The sequence below is a fragment of the Ruditapes philippinarum genome, unplaced genomic scaffold, assembly GCF_026571515.1.
Source record: "Ruditapes philippinarum isolate M1 unplaced genomic scaffold, ASM2657151v2 ctg2382_1_1_1_1, whole genome shotgun sequence".
NCBI classification, from domain to species: Eukaryota; Metazoa; Mollusca; class Bivalvia; order Venerida; family Veneridae; genus Ruditapes; species Ruditapes philippinarum.
The window spans coordinates 131902-152900 of NW_026862552.1; the positions used below are offsets into that span (position 1 = coordinate 131902).

The window sequence follows — 20999 nt, forward strand, 5'->3', positions numbered from 1 at the left end:
AATGGCGAAATGATAATTTCGTTTATGAACAAAATTCAAAAAAATTATTTTTTCAATGTTGTAAAATCAAAATGCGTATTAACAAAAATGCATGCATGTAATGCACATTCTCGTCTAATTATAAATTTTAATCGGAGGGAATTTTCAGGTTACCTATTTTAGTATATATCTTTCGTATATACCTTTAATGGCATTTATATGGCATTAATAATATCTTTTACATAAACATTTCCATTCATGTTATTTAACACAAATAATCTTGCCAGAATTAACTTATTATACATAATAAAACGCCAGCTATTTCATATTACTTATAAATTTTCAATCCAAGGGGAATGATTCATTGGTCTGGTTCAATAGCTTAAAGCAGAGTATCTTCCCTTTATAGTGTTGATATAATTTAGTAATATGTGTGATTATAGGCAATTTTATAATCATTCATTTAAAAATAAAACAAGCAATTATAAAAGCTTAAAAGCAAAACAAAAAGTCCCATAACGGCTCGAACCCTACAAGAAATATGTCAGCAACATTCAGAAGGGTCATGGACATTCAATGATGCCATTGTGGAAGACATGGATGACTTCTTGAGTTCATAGTTTGTCTGTGTTTTATTAAGGTGTTGAAATGTCCCTGCCTAAATAGGAAGTAATGTTTATACAACAGGTCATCAAAAGATCCAATATATATTTTCTTAAGATGTATATGTAATATTTCAATTCACCTCTATTTTATAAAATTTTGTTGAAACATTTCCAAGATTTTTAAAAGACGAAAAGAATTTTAGAGACGGACAGACAGAAAGACTGACAGATCAATTGCCAATATTTAAACATCCTTGGTTGTAACCAAACTATAACATATTTTCATCAAAGTTTTTAAAATAAAGAGGAATTAACTCTTGAACAAAGATTCTACACTAATGAACATTTTCATACATGATATTAGCGATGACAAAGAACAATTTCTTAAGTGTAAAGTAAGTACCATTTATAGTAACAGAGCAGAAAAGTTGAAAAATGAAAGAAATTTCAAACTTATTCCAAGTTCATAATGAAAATAATCATAGAATTCCAGATGCTAGACTAATAAATATTATTACAGATGATGTAGGTGTTGATAATGAACATATATTTAGAATTAAATGCAAAACCATGAAGAAATAAGAAAGTTATAGAGTAAAATAGGATACATCAAAGTTTAAGGGGGGTTTATTATGGAAATATGGACGTAAGATTTATTAACTTTGTCATATTATTATGATGTGGGCTTTCAAATATTAAAGTTAACCCTTTAAGAAATGAAATTACAGTTAAACATAATAATTTCAAGTTCAAGAACGCCATTATTCTGGAAATAATCAAGCAAGATTATTGAATCTCCACACAACTGACTTATGTGAAATTAAGAAACATGGAGACGAAAAGTCATGAAAGTAAAGACCAGAGTTATAACAAATAATCATTCTTGTTTTGTTTAAAAGAGTGACATTGTACCCAATCTTTTGTTACGGAACGAACTATCGTGTTCTTTTTGGTTTTATTTAAAGTTAAATGGCCCACTTTCCCTGTGATGCAATGCAAACAGACGGTCAGGCAGACGAACAGAGGTTAAACCGGTAGCGGACTACAAAACATTTCTTTTCTTATAATGTTATTATGAAAATATACCACCAAATTGTCAACAATGAATAAATATGTCATTCATAAAACACACAAGAATAGAATATTGAATTTTAAAACAAAAATGAATCATATAAAACATTAAAATATGTTTGCAAGATAAGTAAATATACTGATTAACCCATTACTTCATATACACGCCTTTTAACGCCCTTTTCACCCCCACCCCCTTTTTGTTGTCTCAAATGGTGAAACAATGCCTTATTTAGGCCCCTAACACTTGTTTTTGTTTGAGAAATGTTGTTAAAAAAAGTGACCACTTTTTTGGCGCGGCCCCCAAAGCAAAAGATGCATCAGGGGGTTGCCAGAAGGGGGATGTGACCCCTTCTGTTTGGGGGGTTTGAAGGGGGGCGGAGTCCCCCTCATCGCCAAGAAAATTTTGGTCTTGTGAGAGGCTATAAATGACCCCAGATTGATCATAAGGTAACGTGTAACCAACGCTGAAAAGCATTTGACTCTATCTCAATCCATTGAGAAGTTGCAGCACTTTGAAATCAATTATGATGGATAAAATCAACGCAAAAAAAATAGTGATTTTTGGCAATTTTGAGATGTCCCCTCGTTGCCATGGTAACAGAAAATTTATGTCTGAGCATGTTGTTGCAAGGGCAATGGTCCAGTCAACATTTGTGCCAAGTTTGATTAGTGTTGAAGCAGTTTTTATAGTATTATAGAAATTTGAACTTGTAACGGGAGACTTTTCAGTGAAAACAGCCATTTTTCACAAAATGCCCATGAAGTAATGGGTTAATGAAAAAAACAAAAAAAATCTACCAAACAACAATTTTTCTTCAAATTTATATGACAGGCCATGTTTAAACATGGAAAAACGCGTTTTAGGGCAATTTCAAGTATTTTCATCATATTCTGTTAACCCATTACTTCATATACACGCCTTTTAACGCCTTTTTCACCCCCCCCCCCTTTTGTTGTCTCAAATAGTGACAAAATGCCTTATTTAGGCCCCTAACACTTGTTTTTGTTTGAGAAATGTTGTTAAAAAAAGTGACCACTTTTTCGGCGCGGCCCCCAAAGCAAAAGATACATCAGGGGGTTGCCAGAAGGGGGTTGTGCCCCCTTCTGTTTGGGGGGTTTGAAGGGGGGCGGAGTCCCCCTCATCGCCAAGAAAATTTTGGTCTTGTGAGAGGCTATAAATGACCCCAGATTGATCATAAGGTAACGTGTAACCAACGCTGAAAAGCATTTGACTCTATCTCAATCCATTGAGAAGTTGCAGCACTTTGAAATCAATTATGAAGGATAAAATCAACGCAAAATAGTGATTTTTGGCAATTTTGAGATGTCCCCTCGTTGCCATGGTAACAGAAAATTTATGTCTGAGCATGTTGTTGCAAGGGCAATGGTCCAGTCAACATTTGTGCCAAGTTTGATTAGTGTTGAAGCGGTTTTTATAGTATTATAGCAATTTGAACTTGTAACGGGAGACTTTTCAATGAAAACAGCCATTTTTCACAAAATGCCCATGAAGTAATGGGTTAAACTAACTGTGTAACTAAATTAACTGTCCAACTATTCAAATGGAAATGTTTTATTCGATGATACAGTTGTAATTATTATTATATTTTCAAACTATGAATAGCCTAATAACCACACAAAACAAATTTCTTTGCCAAACAAAATCAGTAGTATAATCGCTTAATTATATGATATTATAATATTTATGACACAAAATGTTTAAAAAAACAAGAATACTTAACAGAAATGGGTTGTCTTCACAAACAAATGTAAGCGACAACCAGAAGATGAGTGTACACATAAACTAAGATCAACAATCTCAAATGTTTTAATGATTACAATAAAGATATTTTGTATGTACTATATATCACAGCAAATCGGTTGAAGTAAATACTTGTCATAAAAGACTAAATTAAACAAAAGATGACACATGGTTATTTCAGTTCATACGCAGGCGCTTTATTGCAGCCTGAATACCCATTACGTCTTACGTAGCATCATACTCAATATTTGCATTAAATACTGAAATGAAATCATTTCCTAGATTGCCACCGATCACCGAATTGTCTATAACGTCAAAGGCAAACGACCTAGGGCAGCGCAACCCAATTGCAGCTTGTTTCAATACCTTTCCAAGTTCGATATCTACTAGATATAACGTGTTAGACGCACACACGAGAAGCATTTGATTGTTTACTATGCATAGATCAGTACAACCCTGTAATTCCTGTAGTGTTACTGTCGACCGATTTTGGTTGTTCGCATCAATTATAATAAGACCAACCACTCCAGCAGCCACAACAATCTTACTTCTGTCATCACTAACAACTAAGGCATAACATAAAGTTTCCTGCCTAAACTTGTGTAAATTTTTATTATTGTCTCCGTTTTCATCACACGTATAGATTGACAGGTTGTCGGTATAGTATATGGCACTGTCTTTACTGTATAAGCGAAAACAAGGGGCCTTTGTTTTGAAAAACTTCTCTACCTGAATATCAATATCCCCAACACTAACAACACAAACCTGGTTGCCAAAGGCAACAAAGGCTTTTGTGGCATTAATTGCACAAATGTCAAAGGTTTTTTCCAACTGATCAAACGTATATTGGCCTACAACGTTATAGGTCAAATCAAGTTTCTTCAACTTATTATTTACATTATCGATGAGCAGAATCTCACCTGAAGGTAGTGTACAAAGTTTCATTGTAGTACACAATATATGTGCCGGTTCATCACTTCTGATCCTGTATATTTTTGTGCTAACATCCTTTGTTCTTTGTCTTACACCCTGGCACATTCTAAAGAAGATAAAAAACTTATTATTGACAACGTGACCATGTTTGTTGTGGTTCAGCTTTATCTAATTTAATGCAAAAATTACCTAAAGTTTTTTATGGTTTAAGTGGAAATTTTTTTTGAAATTTAGACAAGAATTCCGACCGAGCCTTCAGGGTGATAAGATCAAATTGAAAGTACACAGGTTGTCGAAATCTTGAAATATTTGTTTGAAATTGTTTGATATTAACGAGATATCAACTGTAGAAAAAAGCGGTTTTCCCTAAATTGTTCTTAAGACCAAACAGGCTTTAAGTGAAGAAATGCTACATTGATACAAACACACATTACAATAATGCATGTTGCATTCTAAAGGGATCCGTCCGTCACTGACCTCAAAGCATTTCCAATACATACTTTCTGTAAACAAATGCAGCTGCCAATAAATTCGATTAAAACCGACATTAATGTCGTTTAAATTGATGGATTGAAGTCGAAATTGAATCCTTGAAAACATTTGCAAAGTGATTTTGTCAAACACAAAGATAAATACAACGTCATAGTGTTAGATGATTTCGATGACTAAAATTAAGCTTTTGAAAAGACAAAACACTTCAATTTATTGCCCCTTAACAAACAATCAGCGATAAATACAAATATATACACAGAGACAATAAAATAAACTAAATATAACCTACTGTTAATTCATTGGAAGTAAGGATTTACGGTTTTTTGTTTGTTTTGGGTTTTATGTCACATCGACACAGTATAGGTCATATCGCGACGTTCCAGATTAACTGGTGGAGGAAGACCTCAGGTGCCCTTCAGTGCATTATTTATTAATGGATTAAATTATGTTCAAAAACATATACATTTCATGATATTTACTAATTAATTTAAAGAGGACAAAAGTAGTTCAGAATTTGAAATTTGGCCATCATGCACGTACTGGTTTCAATGATACTGTCGAAAACGAGGAACAATGTATTATGAAAGCAGGAACAAGTTACATGAGTACTTCACTGTGCAGAACGAAAATAAGTCTCCCAATATTAGTGCATAAGTGCATTGTGTTTAATATTAAAGCCTTACCTATGCTTTTCTTCGCATTTATGACAAACAAACTTATCATGTTCGGGACAAAACAGCTCAGCCTGTTGCTGGGGATGATTTTCGCAGAATAAATCGTCGGCGTGTGTTTCATTTATGACACCCTGTTCCACTGAAGTCAAGAAAAGTAAGGCATAGTAAAATGTTGCATACCTCACGTTACATGTATACAAATGTAAACTTTAGTTAAACTTTACACTAAAACTTTTTGTATAAATCATGAATATATTAAATTGATGTGTATATAAATTTACATAGCACTGATTTAATACGTTATACATATTAAGAGGACTTGCAGGAAACATCGTCAAAACACACATTACTAGTTGACTTAAAGATCTTTACAAGTCTGTGTTAGTGATGACAATCGGATGTAATGCAGATGAAAAACTGTTAAAATAAAAGAAGTATGCATGATATCAGTAAAGGAAAGAATGTAGTAATTACCAAATCTATGGCGTTTGCTAAGAAAAAGTACAGTGAATTTAGCAATAATAAATAATTAAATAGACATTTTGAAAAAAATCAATGGAGAATACATGTTAATTATTTAGTAATAATTATAATCTATAATGCATACTCAAATGTTGTTGCACTTCCTTTATCTTTTCATGTGATACTTTGGCATGAATGACGCAGACAATTTCGTACTCTTTACAGAGAGCAGTTTTAAGGTTTTCTATTTTTGATTTAAATTCATTCCCTTTCAGTGTCTGTAACAGCATTCTTATTTCTTTACAAGACGCACACGCCATAGTCATTACAACAGTATTATCTTTATCCACAGATGCTGCTTTGACCTCTACGTTCATAATAGAGGATATATCTTTAACTGCTTTGATTAGTTGATCTGAATACTTTTCCATTGACCCTTCAAAAATGCATTTAACTACATTGCAGCATTCCTCTGAGCTAGGTTTAGATGAAGTGTATATACCCAATTTCTCCTCTATATCTGAATACAAATATTTATAAAGTTCAAATATTATGAGAAATATTAAGATATATATATACATATTCAACACGCAATTAAAAAAACGTTATCATTTTGCGATGTGTCTCTCAAAGGGAAAGACTTAATATATGTTTGTCTTAAATTTTTATTTAAACAAAATAGTTAATAAAAATATTGGAACCCTGCTAAAAGTTCAGCCATTGAATTAAACTTAAGAGTAACAAATTGCAAATGTAGTTGTAGAAAAATGCAGCGGACATCATACTCCACTAAATATATAAGTTCCATGGTTTAAATATTAAGCATCTGATATTACTTATTTGTCAAGGTTAGCAAAACCTAGTTTTTATGAATACTGACGAATGTGATATATTGGTAAACGCAAGATGTTACAGGGTAATACTGGGTTTTCCTGGGTTATAAAAACTTTGATATAAATACCACTGTCATAAAACATATCAATGTTTGTTTTGAATATCTTCCTATAAAGAAGCGTTCGCCTTTATCTTTACCAAGAAAAGTTTGTAATTTGTTTCTATATATCTGAACTGTAGATTGTGCATATGGATTAGCTTTAAATATCATTAATGACTATAACAGTTTATAGCGCATTTCAGTAAACCAAGTCCAAGTAGGAAAGAGAAAAATGAATACCTTGTGTTCCTTCGAATTTCTTTCCATTTTGAATGGAAATGACCAATTGTTCCTCCACTAAATTGACAGACGTTTCCTCAATTGATTTTTGATGTCGAATTTCTAGAACAATAAAAGATACGTCTGTAGCTAAAACGTTACACATCTTCACTTTTTTCTAATATCACTGCATTTGATTATGATATGAAAATAATGATATTGTCTCGACTACGAATTCCCTATAATAATAATAATTCTTTTCTTTTTAATATTTTTGATACTGCACAATACACACGTAAAACGTTATACAATCATGAATACACTCCTGATGATTGCAATACGCCAAACGTACTCATATATTTTATACGAACATATTTTCATTTTCTTGTGAACAATACTTACACTCTTGTAGATGTTTTTTTCTTCTTTAGATTCTTTGTAAATCAATCATAATAGATTACTATATATATTATTATATATTATTAATAGTATTTCATTGTTATGATTATTATTAGTTGTTGTGCTGGTAGTGGTGGTAGAAGTAGTCATGGTTTTTGTGATGGTAGTAGTGGTGGAAGTAGTAGTAGTAGTTATTAACTTTTTAATCAAAATTATATTTAAACACCAAATAGGCAACCTTTTAATCTTCGTCTAGTCTGTTCCTTCAATTCGTTTTGTATGTCTGTTGTTTCTTCCCCTCTTTCAGTATTTTCAATAAACTTCAGTAAAAGATACTGTTGGCTTTTTCCAAGGTATTTTTTGAAAAGTTTATATACATCGGTGCCGTTTTGTCTGACCTTTTCTATAATTGCTTCGTTCTTCTTCGTTGTAGTTGTTTGTTCCTAAATATAAAAGGTTCAAACTAACAATGGAATAATGTTCACATGTAATATTATTTATTTACAGTTAAAGATAGTACAAGTTTATCACTAACGCACCTATTCTTGATGGCCAAGGGGCAATATAAAGGTAAAGGTACCGCTTCGGCCGCTACATACAAATACAAGAGTTGATGAAGCGCCAGTATGCGAATTCTTTCGTGAGCAATTTCTACACAGTTGTGAAGTCCTTTTGGCTGTGCTTTTGATTTCAATCTCGTTATTCTTATATGACTTCTTATATAATGGTTTCAGTTTATCATGTGGTAAAAATGTATACGATGTCAATCTGTAGTTGATATCTGTATAGAAATTTCTTTTTTTACACTTAATTGCACAATATAGCACTTGTGCAAATAAACATATTCCATTTCTACCATTTAACAGTGAAATATTGCTTGACACTCTTATTTGGCTGGTCAAGCGATATTGTTAAATGTCATCTAAATAAGTATCTTTATACTTAATTTATTTTCTTTGAAATCCACTCATGTTATGCATCTGTTAGTGCAGGAGTCAATATTTTATTTATTGGCCTACAAAGTACATTGATGACATACCATGATATCACGTATGACAGTATTCTGGAAAACTTCGTCCTGTATCAAACTATCTAATATTGGTTCAGGATTCATACTTTCTTTAATTGTTGATATTGATCTATTCAGCACGCGCGTATGTGACTTCTCTGTGTCTTTTCTTGTCTCCTGTTTATCATCTTCTGAAAAATAATGATTTATTATCCATATTAATTTTATTTATCATTCGAAAGAGTATTTTAAATTATTTACCTTATTATTGTTTAAGTTGTAAAAATAAGTTATTGGCTACCCTTTCTAGATAAAAAGGCACATTGAAATAAGTGTATCGATATTTGTTGCATTGATTATTTTCCCAAATAGATTAAATTAAATATAATTCCATGCTTAATTGCTCAATATTTAATAAAATGTTATCTTTGGTGAAGGCTATAAATACAACTTTCGACAAAGTCTTCATAAAAAATATAAACTAAGCACATATTAAACCGAAACAGTTTGATTACGAATGTGGTTTGCAAAGCTGAAAAAAGAACGTAATTGAGAAAGAATAAAGTATACATTTAGATTGTCATACACTCATACCTTTTTCATTCAAACTGTCTGATATTTCTTCTTTGTCTTCAGTTGTTTCTTCGTCACATACGTTTTGAAACAAATGTTTTTGCCTTGTTTCAGCACATTCTTCATCCTATAAGACATTATACACATTGTGCAAAGTATGTCATTTATCAAAATCAACTGACCTAAATTTTTGATGATGTGAGATTCATTTGAACTTTAATATCAGCTGACCTAGATACTTTAATTTCTTCTCCTGTGATGTTCAGCTTTAAAATTTGGACAATGTGCATGTAGATGTATAATTTAACTTTGATAATTGCAGACCTAGATAGTGTGGAATAATGACATAGTTTCTTTGCCGTTGATGTACAGCGATATAGTTTGAACTATGAGCATAGTTTCAGATGTCAAATTGACCATCGAAGATTATGGGAATGATTCATAATTTGACAAAACAACAAGTGTGAATAGACCTACCTTTTGAAATTTTCAAAGAAGACATTTTCTTTTATTTTTTCATTTATTTATACGATTTGTTTAAACTATTTTTGCTTGCTTTTAAAAAATATGAAAACTTCGAGCGTTTTCCTGCATATTGGTGTCTCTTGTTAACAAAGAAACCTACTTTTTGCTTTTAGCAGACCCTTTAATAAATATACACTCCATATAGAGTACCAGCACTGTACTTTGACCTAGACACAAAGGAATATCTGTAAAATATTTTCGACCTGATGTTTGATATAGCCATTAAGATTTATTTAGTGGAGGTCATGCATATTTTCTCACTCCTTTCATATAAATTCCTGTTTATAACAACTACCTTTTTGACAGCTCTGTGCTATGTTAGGCAGTAAGAAATGGCAAAATTCTTATTTCCTATATATATATTTATAAACGTTTTGCTAACAGTCTAATACAAGTCTAATACAAGTCAATGGGTAATAAATAAAGGTAATGACTGATTTGAATCATACTTTCTAAACAATGAATAAAAATGATTGTTTTAAAGAGGACCACCTTGTGGAGTTTGAACTGTATAACCATCCAACTTGGTTAGAATCTAATCTAATGACATACCCTAATATCACGAACATCGGTGTAAGGGATATCGGCATTCGCTTGTAATCTATCGAGAATTGGTTCAGGATTCAAACATTCCAAAACTGACTTGTCTAGCACGTCCTTGTGTATCTCCTCATCATCAATGACTTCTTCCTCTTCATCAACATGTGATAAATGGTAATTAAATTTACTTACTTAATACATGTATTAGTTTACGCATTATCTTATACTAATGATAGATTTAGATAAAATATTAAAGCAATTTAAGCTTTGGTCATTACATAATAATATATTAAAACCAGCCTTAAAGTTTGTATTTATTGACACTGATTGTATTGAATTCAAAAAAGCTACATCTAATGAAATAGCTTTACAAAATTAATAATTAGACACATTACCTGGTTTCCATTTTGATATGGTAGATTGTCAAAAGAGTTTTAACATATAATGCATTTTCTGTTATTTAACACACATGGAAATTGTACAAAAACAGAATAAATTGTTCTTGGTCAAAGTGATTAGTGCATGTACCATTGGCTTACAAGGAGGTTATCTTACATATTTCTTTGATATAGGCTTAATGGGACTTTTTCACACTCAAACAATATTTTAACTAGATATATAGAAAAGAGATCGAGTTGAAGATTTTTTAAATTCAGTGTACAAACGTCTAATAATGCCTCAATTGGAGGACATTTCTTGACACTTTTTGGTACTTTTTTTAAGGTGATGAAGTTTGAAATTTTTTATCGCGAAGGCTACGGATATTCAACTGTAATAGACATCATATGGCGGCGTCTTTGATGTGCAGCAGCATCAACTTTTACCTGTAAAACATTGATGTAACAGCTCATATCGTACATTAAGAATTGTTACATTAATTATTAGCTTTACAGATTTGCCACGGAAGTAATGTACGAAGTTATAGACGAGCGAACAATTAAATTATCAGACGTTTATAGCTTACTAACCAAAATCGATAGTTAATTCTTCTTTGCCATCATCATTAGTGTCCATGAGATATTGTGTGTTTGGATCCCAGTCTTCAAATTTGTTATCTATAGCGTCATCTTTATCGTCATATGTATCACCCCTACCCTAGAATCCATAATATTTACATACACAATTAAAGCAGTATATTTCAATTCGCAGTTTTTTTTTACTTTTCAACAACACATTATAAGTTTATCTTTAAGAAAAAAATGAAAATTGCAGGTAATCTTTGACTTAGTTAAAATATTGAATCGAATACATTAACCTAGCATATAAATATGAATAATACTTGAAGCTTTGCATTTTGTGGGAAGTCAAACCATTTTTGTTTAATAAAACAATTGTGTTTTTGATATTGCTTTTAATGTTACTTTCGTCGTTACCTTTAGTATGGACCCTTTGTCATCCAATACACCCCAAACAACAACAACAACAACATTTATTCCATTTTTAAGTGTACCTAAATTACTGATGAAATGACAAAATGATAACGGATGACTGGCCGACTATAAGCTACGTCCTATATTTTAACGGATTAGGAAAGAATATTTTCTTCCATCGAGATCAGAGAAAAGAAATCAGTTATATGTAATTTAAAATAGATCTATCAAACATCCTTGACTTCCGTTATCTTTTTGTAACTAGCATATTTTTATAACTATCGAACTCTTAGGTAACGAGTTTAGGACGTATACTTTAGTTATTAAAATCCTTAAAAACAAGATCGTGTTTTTTAAATACAAATTCACCCGTCAGTAACAATTTTTCAATTCATTTTCACTCATTCACTCAGAAATGCAGAAAAATTGCCACAAAAATATTATCTTGACCCACAATCCCCTAGCTCGATCAACAGCAAGAATACCATACAAGTTTTCTTCTTACAAAATATGAACGACATGTTCATAAGTAAAATGAGATGTGGGTCAAAGTGTAAAAAAATCTATTTTTAGCACTGGTGACCATGACCAAACTGACCCAAAACTCCATCCAAAGAAAGTGACTTTAATTTTATGTTCCTACCAAATATATAAGACATCTTTATCAAAAGGAAGGAGACCACGCATGTTATCATCCTGCCAAAAATATAAACACATCAGTTTTTCAGTTATTTTTGACACCACATAAAACACAAATTTACAATGGTTTCAATACAGAATTGTACACAGAAACCTTGGCACAAACGAACTTTTGTATAAGATATAATACAAAGATTATCCAAACTGCAGTTAGCAACATATTTTCTGAAAGCTTGGAACACCTTTTTTTGGAGCTGTAAAGTTGTTTTTGATATGATTCATGGCCTATTTGAAAATACTCATTTGCATTTGACAAGAATACAATCTTTTAGGCATACAAAATGCTGATTATGAAACCAATCTTTTGCTTTTATTTGTAAAGAAGTATATATATTATTGTAAAATGAATTTTGAAAGACCGTCTATAGAGTTTGCTAAGGTTACAAACATTGGGACGGTTTGAAATGTATTTTCATTTCTTCATTTCATAATTAGTATGTGAGTGTGGACATTATATTATTGATTTTGTATTATAAGTTTTAAAAAAGTCTTTGTATGTATGTTTGAATGTATGTATTTATCTATATTCAAAATAAACGGGGTTACCCTTTAAGCTCCCCCCCCCCCAACCCTCAACCTAAAAACATCAGTAAAAAAAGGTTTCATAGCCAAATAATTATGTGAACTCTATTATTAGCACGATTAACATTGACCCACTGACCCCTATCTCCATCAAAAGGAAGAATATTCTGCAAGTTATCTTCCTACCAAATATAATATACATATGTCAATAAATAAAGCTTTTATGGGCAAAAGTGTAAAACATCTATTTTATCAATGGTGACTTTGACCCTACTGACCCCTTACTCAATCCAAAGGCAGAATACCATGCAAGTTATCTTCCTACCAAATACGAAATATATCTTTCACTATATACATTGGTGACCTTGACCCCTAACTGAACCCAAAGGAAGAACTGATGACCTCTCTTGGCATGTTTGTATTAAACATGAAAGACATCAAATTAAAAAAAAGGATGTATGAGCAAAATGTTAAAATATTTTTTATACAAATGACATTGACCCTGAACCTAGAAACCCTGATTTCCAAAAACAATAGAGGACAATTGCAGATATCCACCTACCATATATGGAAGATGTCATTTCATAAATATAGCAATTAGGATAAATAAATTCAACATGTCGGCATATTTTAACCATACAAGGTCCTTTAACTGTGACAAATGGATGGCACAGTTATAGAACTTGTCAATATCAAGTACTTTGTATTGATTAGTACGTGTGGAAAATATGAAGTCATTAGTATAGATAGAACTTTATTATTACTTATGCAACTTGCCAAGATCATGCATTTGTATTGACTAGTAAGTTTGTAAATTATGAAGCCATTGGAACAGGTTGAAGTTTTCGTTTTAGGTTGAGGTCATACGGACAGATTGACAGACGGACGGATGGTCGAAATAGAAAAAGGGGCCATTACTGTGAATATTTTCTTTTGTTTAATAGTGGGCCATTGGCAACTTACTCTTTTGTTAGGGAATGAACTATGTTGTTCTCTTTTGTTCTGTTTACAGTTAGATGGCCGCTTATTACTATTCAGTCGTGCGGACGGACAGACGGACGGACGGACGGGTCAATTACTATATGCCCAGGGACATTATAAAATAACACGCACCGTAAGTATTCTTTATATCCAAAAAACTTTGTTTCATTAGAAATATAAAGTAATTACAATTAATTTTGGATAGATTTTAAGCCTCATCAATATTGCAAAGGATATTCAGCAATTTTCAAACTTTACTGGCAAAGTCTTGCTAATAGGTCTGACAACGATAGATTTATTTATAAAGGTGATTTTGACGAACCTCATGTGTTACAAACTTCAAAGCAACACCAGGGTGCAAAAGCACTTCAACTGCTGGAGCTAAGAGATGCATAGACTCCAGTTATTCAGACCAATTTATCATGCAGCTGCTGTGATTCGTATGCCTCAATTATAAACGGTATCTCCTCAGGCACAAGGGACTGATTGAATCTTTAATACAGATTATTACTACATATAAGAAAGAGAAATATAATTATGTTTATTACCTCTTGAGGGGCTGAAGGATTTTCATTTGAAGTCTCAATCTCTTCTTCATTACCAACATAAGCCAGATATAACTGCAGCTGTCTATACACACGATGACATACAATATCATAAACAAAACAACAAACAGCATAATGGGATGGCTATGGGACAAAACAGATAAGATGCTACTCTGCAGTGCACATTACTTAAGTATTGATCAAAATAAATTGACATAGTATGAGACCTTAGAAATTTATTAAGAAATCCGATATTTTTGTTAAGAGGCTACGAATGTTAAACATTAAGTTGGTCATTTTTCAAAAAGCTTATTTCATCTATCTGTGCAATGAATTCATATCTATGGTAGGATGACTTGCAGTTTTGTAAATGATTGCGGACAATAACTTTGTAAGATGTCATAAAACACGTTAACTTTGAAAGGAGTTCTTCTAAAATCCGATATGATTATAAATGAAAGACTTCAATAAGCATTAGGTTGCTTCCAGTCTAATCCATTTTCTTGTTTTGATTGTTAATATCATGTATGTAAATATGTTTATGTGACGAATAAAATATGTTTAAACCAAATGAAGTAAACAAATATTTCGAAGACTTACCCTTTAGGTGTAAGAGTATATTCTTTACTGGCAACATCTCTGCCTGGTCGTTCAATATCTATACTTGTATGATTCAATGGGATTTCCAGGTATGTATACTGTAAACACAGAATAGCCAACAGTTTGTTCATGAATGTATATCTAAGTAGTAGGAATATTGAGAAATGTCAGCAAAATATTCCATAGTCTAGACAAACATATATAAATCATATGCATGTAATACAATCATTATTTCAAATATATTCTCAAAAGATAACTATCTATATATGTCCAGGTCTTAAAGTTATTAAGACGGAGAGTATGTCTATAACACAAAACATTCTCTCTTGTAAAATGACTATCTTGCTAACTCACAAAACATTTTTGATTTTACTAGGAACGCTCTTAAGCTTCTTATAAAGTAGTCATTTTCATTTTTTATTTTCATTTTTATCAAATGTCTGAAGCTCAAACGTTCAAATGACCTTTGTTGTTAAATATAAAAGCAGTAATGAATATTCAAATACACCTTATCCCCTAACTGATAATGTCAGTTAACAGGTTTTAGAATTAAGCAAGAGCCACCGCCAGGGAAGGGCAACGTTCGTTTATTTCTATCTTTTTCTATATGAAATCAAATAATCCGTTTAAAATCAAAGCTTTAAAAAATTAAGAAAAAAAGTTTTTCCTTGTACAATTTGATTATGTCTGTCTAGTCACACTTGTTGTTTTATCCAGCTTGACTCATTCTCAAAAATAAATGATAAAGTAAAAAATATAAATAAAATTCATTTATTAGACTGTCAATATAATTAAAATGTCAATGTTATATGTAAATTATATAACATGTCCGTTTGGTCACAAAGGTTATCAATATTTTGTTCACGTATGAATAAAATACGTATCTAACAAAATTATGACAAATTAACCAAATTCAATAATTTGACCTTCACGGTCAAGGTTATTTAAAACTCAGGGTCAAGGTCTGTTCCACCTTTTTAGGAGTCCTGTCCGATGGTTTGTCTTGTCCAAGTATGAAAATAATCCATTGATTAATAATCAAGTTTTGGACAATTAAAGCAAAAATCGGTGCAAATTCAATAATGTGACTTTCAAGGTTAATGTCATTCATGAGACAAAGTCAATTTGAGTTCGATATACATGAAAGTCCTGATATAAAAGATGTTATTTCTAAATATGAAATTAATCCATTAACAAACAACAAAGATACAGCGAGTTACAGCAGAAAACAAGAGAATTTCATTTATCTGACTTTGCCAGTCAAGGTCAATTAAAGGCAAAATCAAATCTGAATTATTCAAGATGTTTGTTTTGTAAGAATTGTGTTAAAAGGGGTGAGTGGCCTTATATGTAGAAATTGTCAGCAACTTGAGAACAGAAGCTTTATTAATACTGGTTGAGACACCAGAAAACCTTATTTAATCAACAACTTGCATTTGACTAAAGTATTGTTTAAGACTCTGATTTATTTAGATTAAAACAATTCATTGATTAGAAAATAACTTACCACTGTACATGCTTTAAACACTTCAAACCGTAATATATATTCTTTTCTAGGATCCACCTGTAACAAATCAGAAGGAAATATATTCACACATAGGTAAATTAAGATATGATGTAGCATTCTTGGGAATCAATGGGAATCAGTGGCACATTTATACACTTACATTGAACTAACATAAGACTAAAGACTAAAGATTTAACATTTTTTCAAAATAACTTTTAACTGCAATATAGCATATAAATATAGTGTATAAAGTTTACACATATGATATATATTTGTAGACAAAAGCTATAATAACTGTGACAAGAACAGTGACTAAATAGGGCAAAGTGAAATCCAGTAATCACCTAGTACGTGTCGAAATAAAACTATTTGTGAATTCATTAAATTTAACCAAGAACTATATAGGACAAATTACTTACCCTGAATAAAAACTCCTCATCCCAGTTTGGGTTGTTCCCTGTCTGTAAGAAGAGTAAATACTTCAATACATTTGCTTTTATCTAGATCATGAAGTATTTAAAAAAAAGCTTTAATATGCATATTATTCTCAAACAAGATATGTGCAGTATTCCGAAATCTGTGCAGTTTTGTTTTTCATTTTGAAGCAATTTCTAATAATATAATGGGTATCACAATGAAAATATGAAAATACTGTAAGACCACCTAAGAGCCCTACGTACAATGTCTTGAAATTAACGACCAACCCTTCTGAAATTTTAATGACGTATTACTGAAATAAAAGTGTGTTTGACATGATTTTAGATATGCAGAGACATATTTTATTGCTTCAGACAAATCACATAAAAAGTTTGTGTTTATATTTGTATTTTACAGAGTATAAAGCTATATCTTATGAAAATTGTTAATACAATTTTTAAACAGTAAACTTACTCATGTTATAAAGATTATGGCAAGATATGACCATGTGTGTGTTTTAATTCTCACTTCAAAGCAAAACAAAGTATGATTTGAAAATAAACCTGTTTGATACTTTCTTTTTCGGTATGTATTTCTGTTGCCTGTCTGTTCTCCTTCAGCGATATTCGCATATAACTGTAATAAACGGCTTACTTGTTATCGTGTGTTAGTGCGCTTACTGATTAAAATCAATTTTAAATTTTATCTGTTTTCTGTATAATTTAATCAATGTCTCCGTACATAAACTAATTAAGTAAGCTTGCCTATGCTAAATCCTGGTTAACATAGTTCCCTTATTCCATGCTCTTTTCTCACTGATATATGCACTTGCAAACCTATGATAGGAGATTTTCAAGAAGATAAACTATCTAGGAAATTACTATATGTATATGACTGAAGCAGGTTTTATAACGAACAAAAAAAACATACTAAGTTTCGGTGAAAAAACTTTGTCTTGGAATAGTTCCTGATACAATTCGTACTCTCAAAATCTTTATATTCCCTTCATGGTGTGTCTACAAACATAAGATAATGTACAGTCAGTTAAACAATTTATTTGTATTTTTTTTAATCATACATGTATTTTAACATTTGCAGATTTGATACTATTGAAATTAGCAAACACTGTGAATTGGGACAAACAGGAGATATGATAATCCAATTATGCCAGCTCATATAGGCGTTAGAGTGCGAGACTTGTATCTCGACATTGTGGGTTTGATTACTGACCTGGCCAACTTAAATTACTTAAACAGTTTTTCGGATGAGACTTTATATCGAAATCCCATGCATTAATGCTTAAACACTTGGAACGTTAAATAAACAGGAGAATCTTCTGAAATTGGGGCATTTTTTTGTATCTTGCACGTTCCTAAAAAATCTAAAATAACTAATACACATTTGGAAGACTGTGCATATGTTTAACCAGTGGCAAGTATAAATAAACTCTAACACACTTGCACTTAATGTGAAGTATTTGATCTTTGTTCAACATACTTCTAACCCTTACCCTACCCTTATCCTTAACATACCCTTATGTGTTCCTAAACCTACATTAAACATAGTGTGTATACAATGTTAGGCTCCTAAACTTAAAATGACTCAGGGAAAGAAGGTTAAAGTTCCGATGTATACCTCAAAATGTATGTCTTGTTATATTTTACTGGTCCTTCGTGATCATTTAAGTTCAGAATATTGAGAACCGCTCAAGCCGGTGCTAGGGTAAGAGAGGGATGTTGTCCTTTTTTATTATCCCTCATTTACAGACTCATTCAAACCGAGTCTGCAATTTTCATGTTATTTTGTTGTGATTAATGCTTCCGAGGGATCTCATTTTATCCAGATTTTTATATTACAGGTGTCAATGATGAGTGGCAGCGGTAAAAAAATGCCCCGTACTTCACTTCAGTGTTATTATATTTTTCTGAAAAGACAATGACCAGACACACATGTTACCATATTACTGACCATTTTAAGCTTTGGCTCCCAAGAACGACCATTTTTACAGATTCGGGTTTGCGCATGATACATCGTCTTATTCTGGTGAACATTTGTGCAAAGTAATTTTAAAATGCCTTGATTTATGAAAAAGTTATGGAGTTGACACGAACATTTACATGTATCCTATAACAGACCATGTTAGGATTTGACCTCGAAGTATGACATTGACCTTTGATATATGGGTCCGGTTGTTGTACAGGACACGACGTCTTATAATTGTTAATATATTTGTGCAAAGTATTTTGAAAATCCCTCGATGGACGGGAAAGATATAGACAATGTTGTCATTTAATAACCAAGTTCATCTTGGATGTAGAGGTTTGGTTGTTGCGCCTATTGTCTTATAGTAACATCATTTATAAATGCCAAAATATTTTAAATTCCTTTTATGAAAGGCTTAGATATGGACCGGACACGAATGTACGACGAGCGGACGTTCTCAGCAGACCTACATAGCGGGGTTATTTTTTTAGAAAATGACATACCATGTTATCGCCGTGTTGTGGAACTCTCCATACATTTTCTTTCGTGTTAACCTGAAAATAATATGCAATTGTAACATTTATACGGAATGCGAACAAAAGATGTATTTGAAACATCAAAATTGAAACAATACAAGTATATTCATCTTACAACTGTAAATCAACCTTAAATAAAGTAAATGGAACCGCATTTTTTACGTAGTCAACTTTCGTGACTTTAGGTCAAATACTTTTTAAGCTTCACACGACACAAGTTTTAAAATTTCGAATTTTTATTAATTCAAGGGCAATAACTCTAACATTCCTATAAAGTTTTATGACTTCGGTCAAATACATTTTGAGCTACGTGCCACTCAATATTTTACTAAGTCAATGGCAATTACTCTTAGAAAACAAAATTAATTCACAGGCAAAAACACCAGGTTGGTTAACGGATCGCTTCAAATGCTGTTCAACATTCTTGTAAAATGTTTCATGAGTCTATGTCAAATATTTTAGTGCTATGTGCAGCTAAGATAGAAAATTGCAAAATTTTCCCAAGTCACGGGCAATAACTATACAAAATATTGAATCAATCAAACGCTGGTGCACAGGTGCACATACTGACCAACATTCCTATATTATGTTCCATGACTCTAGATCTAATACTTTTTGGGCTTCGCACGACACAAATTCAAAAATTTTAATTGTTACTAGGTCAAAGGCAATGACTCTAACAAAACAGAATAAATCCACAAGAAAAACACAAGGTTCATAATTTCACATGCTGAATAACATTCCTTGAAGTTTCATGATCCTAGGTCAAATATTTTTTGAGCTTATTGCGACAAAAGTTGAAAATTACATATTTTTACTAAGTCAAGGGCAATAACTCTTGAAATATAGAATAAACCCACAATCAAACACCCAGGTGCACAGTAAAACATGCTGATCAATATTTCTGTAAAGGTTCATGACTGTGGGTCAGATACTTTTTTGAGTTACGTGCGACGCAACATGAGAACGGACGACGGACGCTCGTATGGATGGAAGAATGGTAAAACTTAATACGAGTCCCCACCCCCCTCCCCCGGTACAACAAATCAAAACTATTGTCTTCACTCAGATGATATTTTTTAGCACTTATATTATTTTATGTATCTATACATAGCTGGTGTTATCAATGAGTTTCTATTCAGTTCGAATTACTGTGCCCGTTATTATTCAAGAGCTAAACGTGTCCCATTATATATCTTTTGTCATAATCGATAAAAAAAAATATTTTTAAAATTTCAACCCATTCATATACGTTATGTTTTCGAAAAATATATCAAAATCATCTAATCTTTATTAATGTGTTCAAAATTAAAGAGTGAAATATATGAATGTTCATGTTAGTCACAATGAAAGCGTAAATATAATGACTTTAAAACAAAGTAAATATTAACTTACTGAAATCGATATCGCTTCAGGTCCAGGAGACGACATTTGTGATGTTTCGTGTGTTGAAATGAATTAACAATATATGATTTGTGTACAAAATCACTCTTTTCCACTTAATTCATCTTTATAAACTGTCCTATAATTGCATGTATGTGTTATGATATTAATGTTTTATTGTTTGATTACACCGTTTATACACCTTGTAACAATGCCAGATGTTCGCAATATTGACAAGATCAGATAAAGAGATAAAATTTGCAACTTGGTCTACTT

The 20999-nt window shown here is 31.7% G+C and overlaps 1 protein-coding gene across 1 annotated transcript; it reads right to left on the bottom strand.

Moving 5' to 3' along the window:
• Positions 1-223: 223 nt before the first annotated feature.
• On the bottom strand, positions 224-20966 carry LOC132719417 (uncharacterized). The gene is made up of 17 exons (XM_060703182.1): positions 20736-20966; positions 19308-19358; positions 17752-17837; positions 17385-17457; positions 16824-16865; positions 16405-16461; positions 14898-14995; positions 14301-14382; positions 11149-11275; positions 10193-10332; positions 9137-9242; positions 8573-8733; positions 7772-7976; positions 7156-7257; positions 6127-6501; positions 5529-5658; positions 224-4459 (listed from the first exon to the last, which is right to left on the bottom strand). Exons 1-17 carry the CDS (start codon positions 20769-20771, stop codon positions 3646-3648), a joined length of 2685 nt encoding a protein of 894 aa, XP_060559165.1. The 5' UTR covers positions 20772-20966; the 3' UTR covers positions 224-3645.
• Positions 20967-20999: the final 33 nt, after the last annotated feature.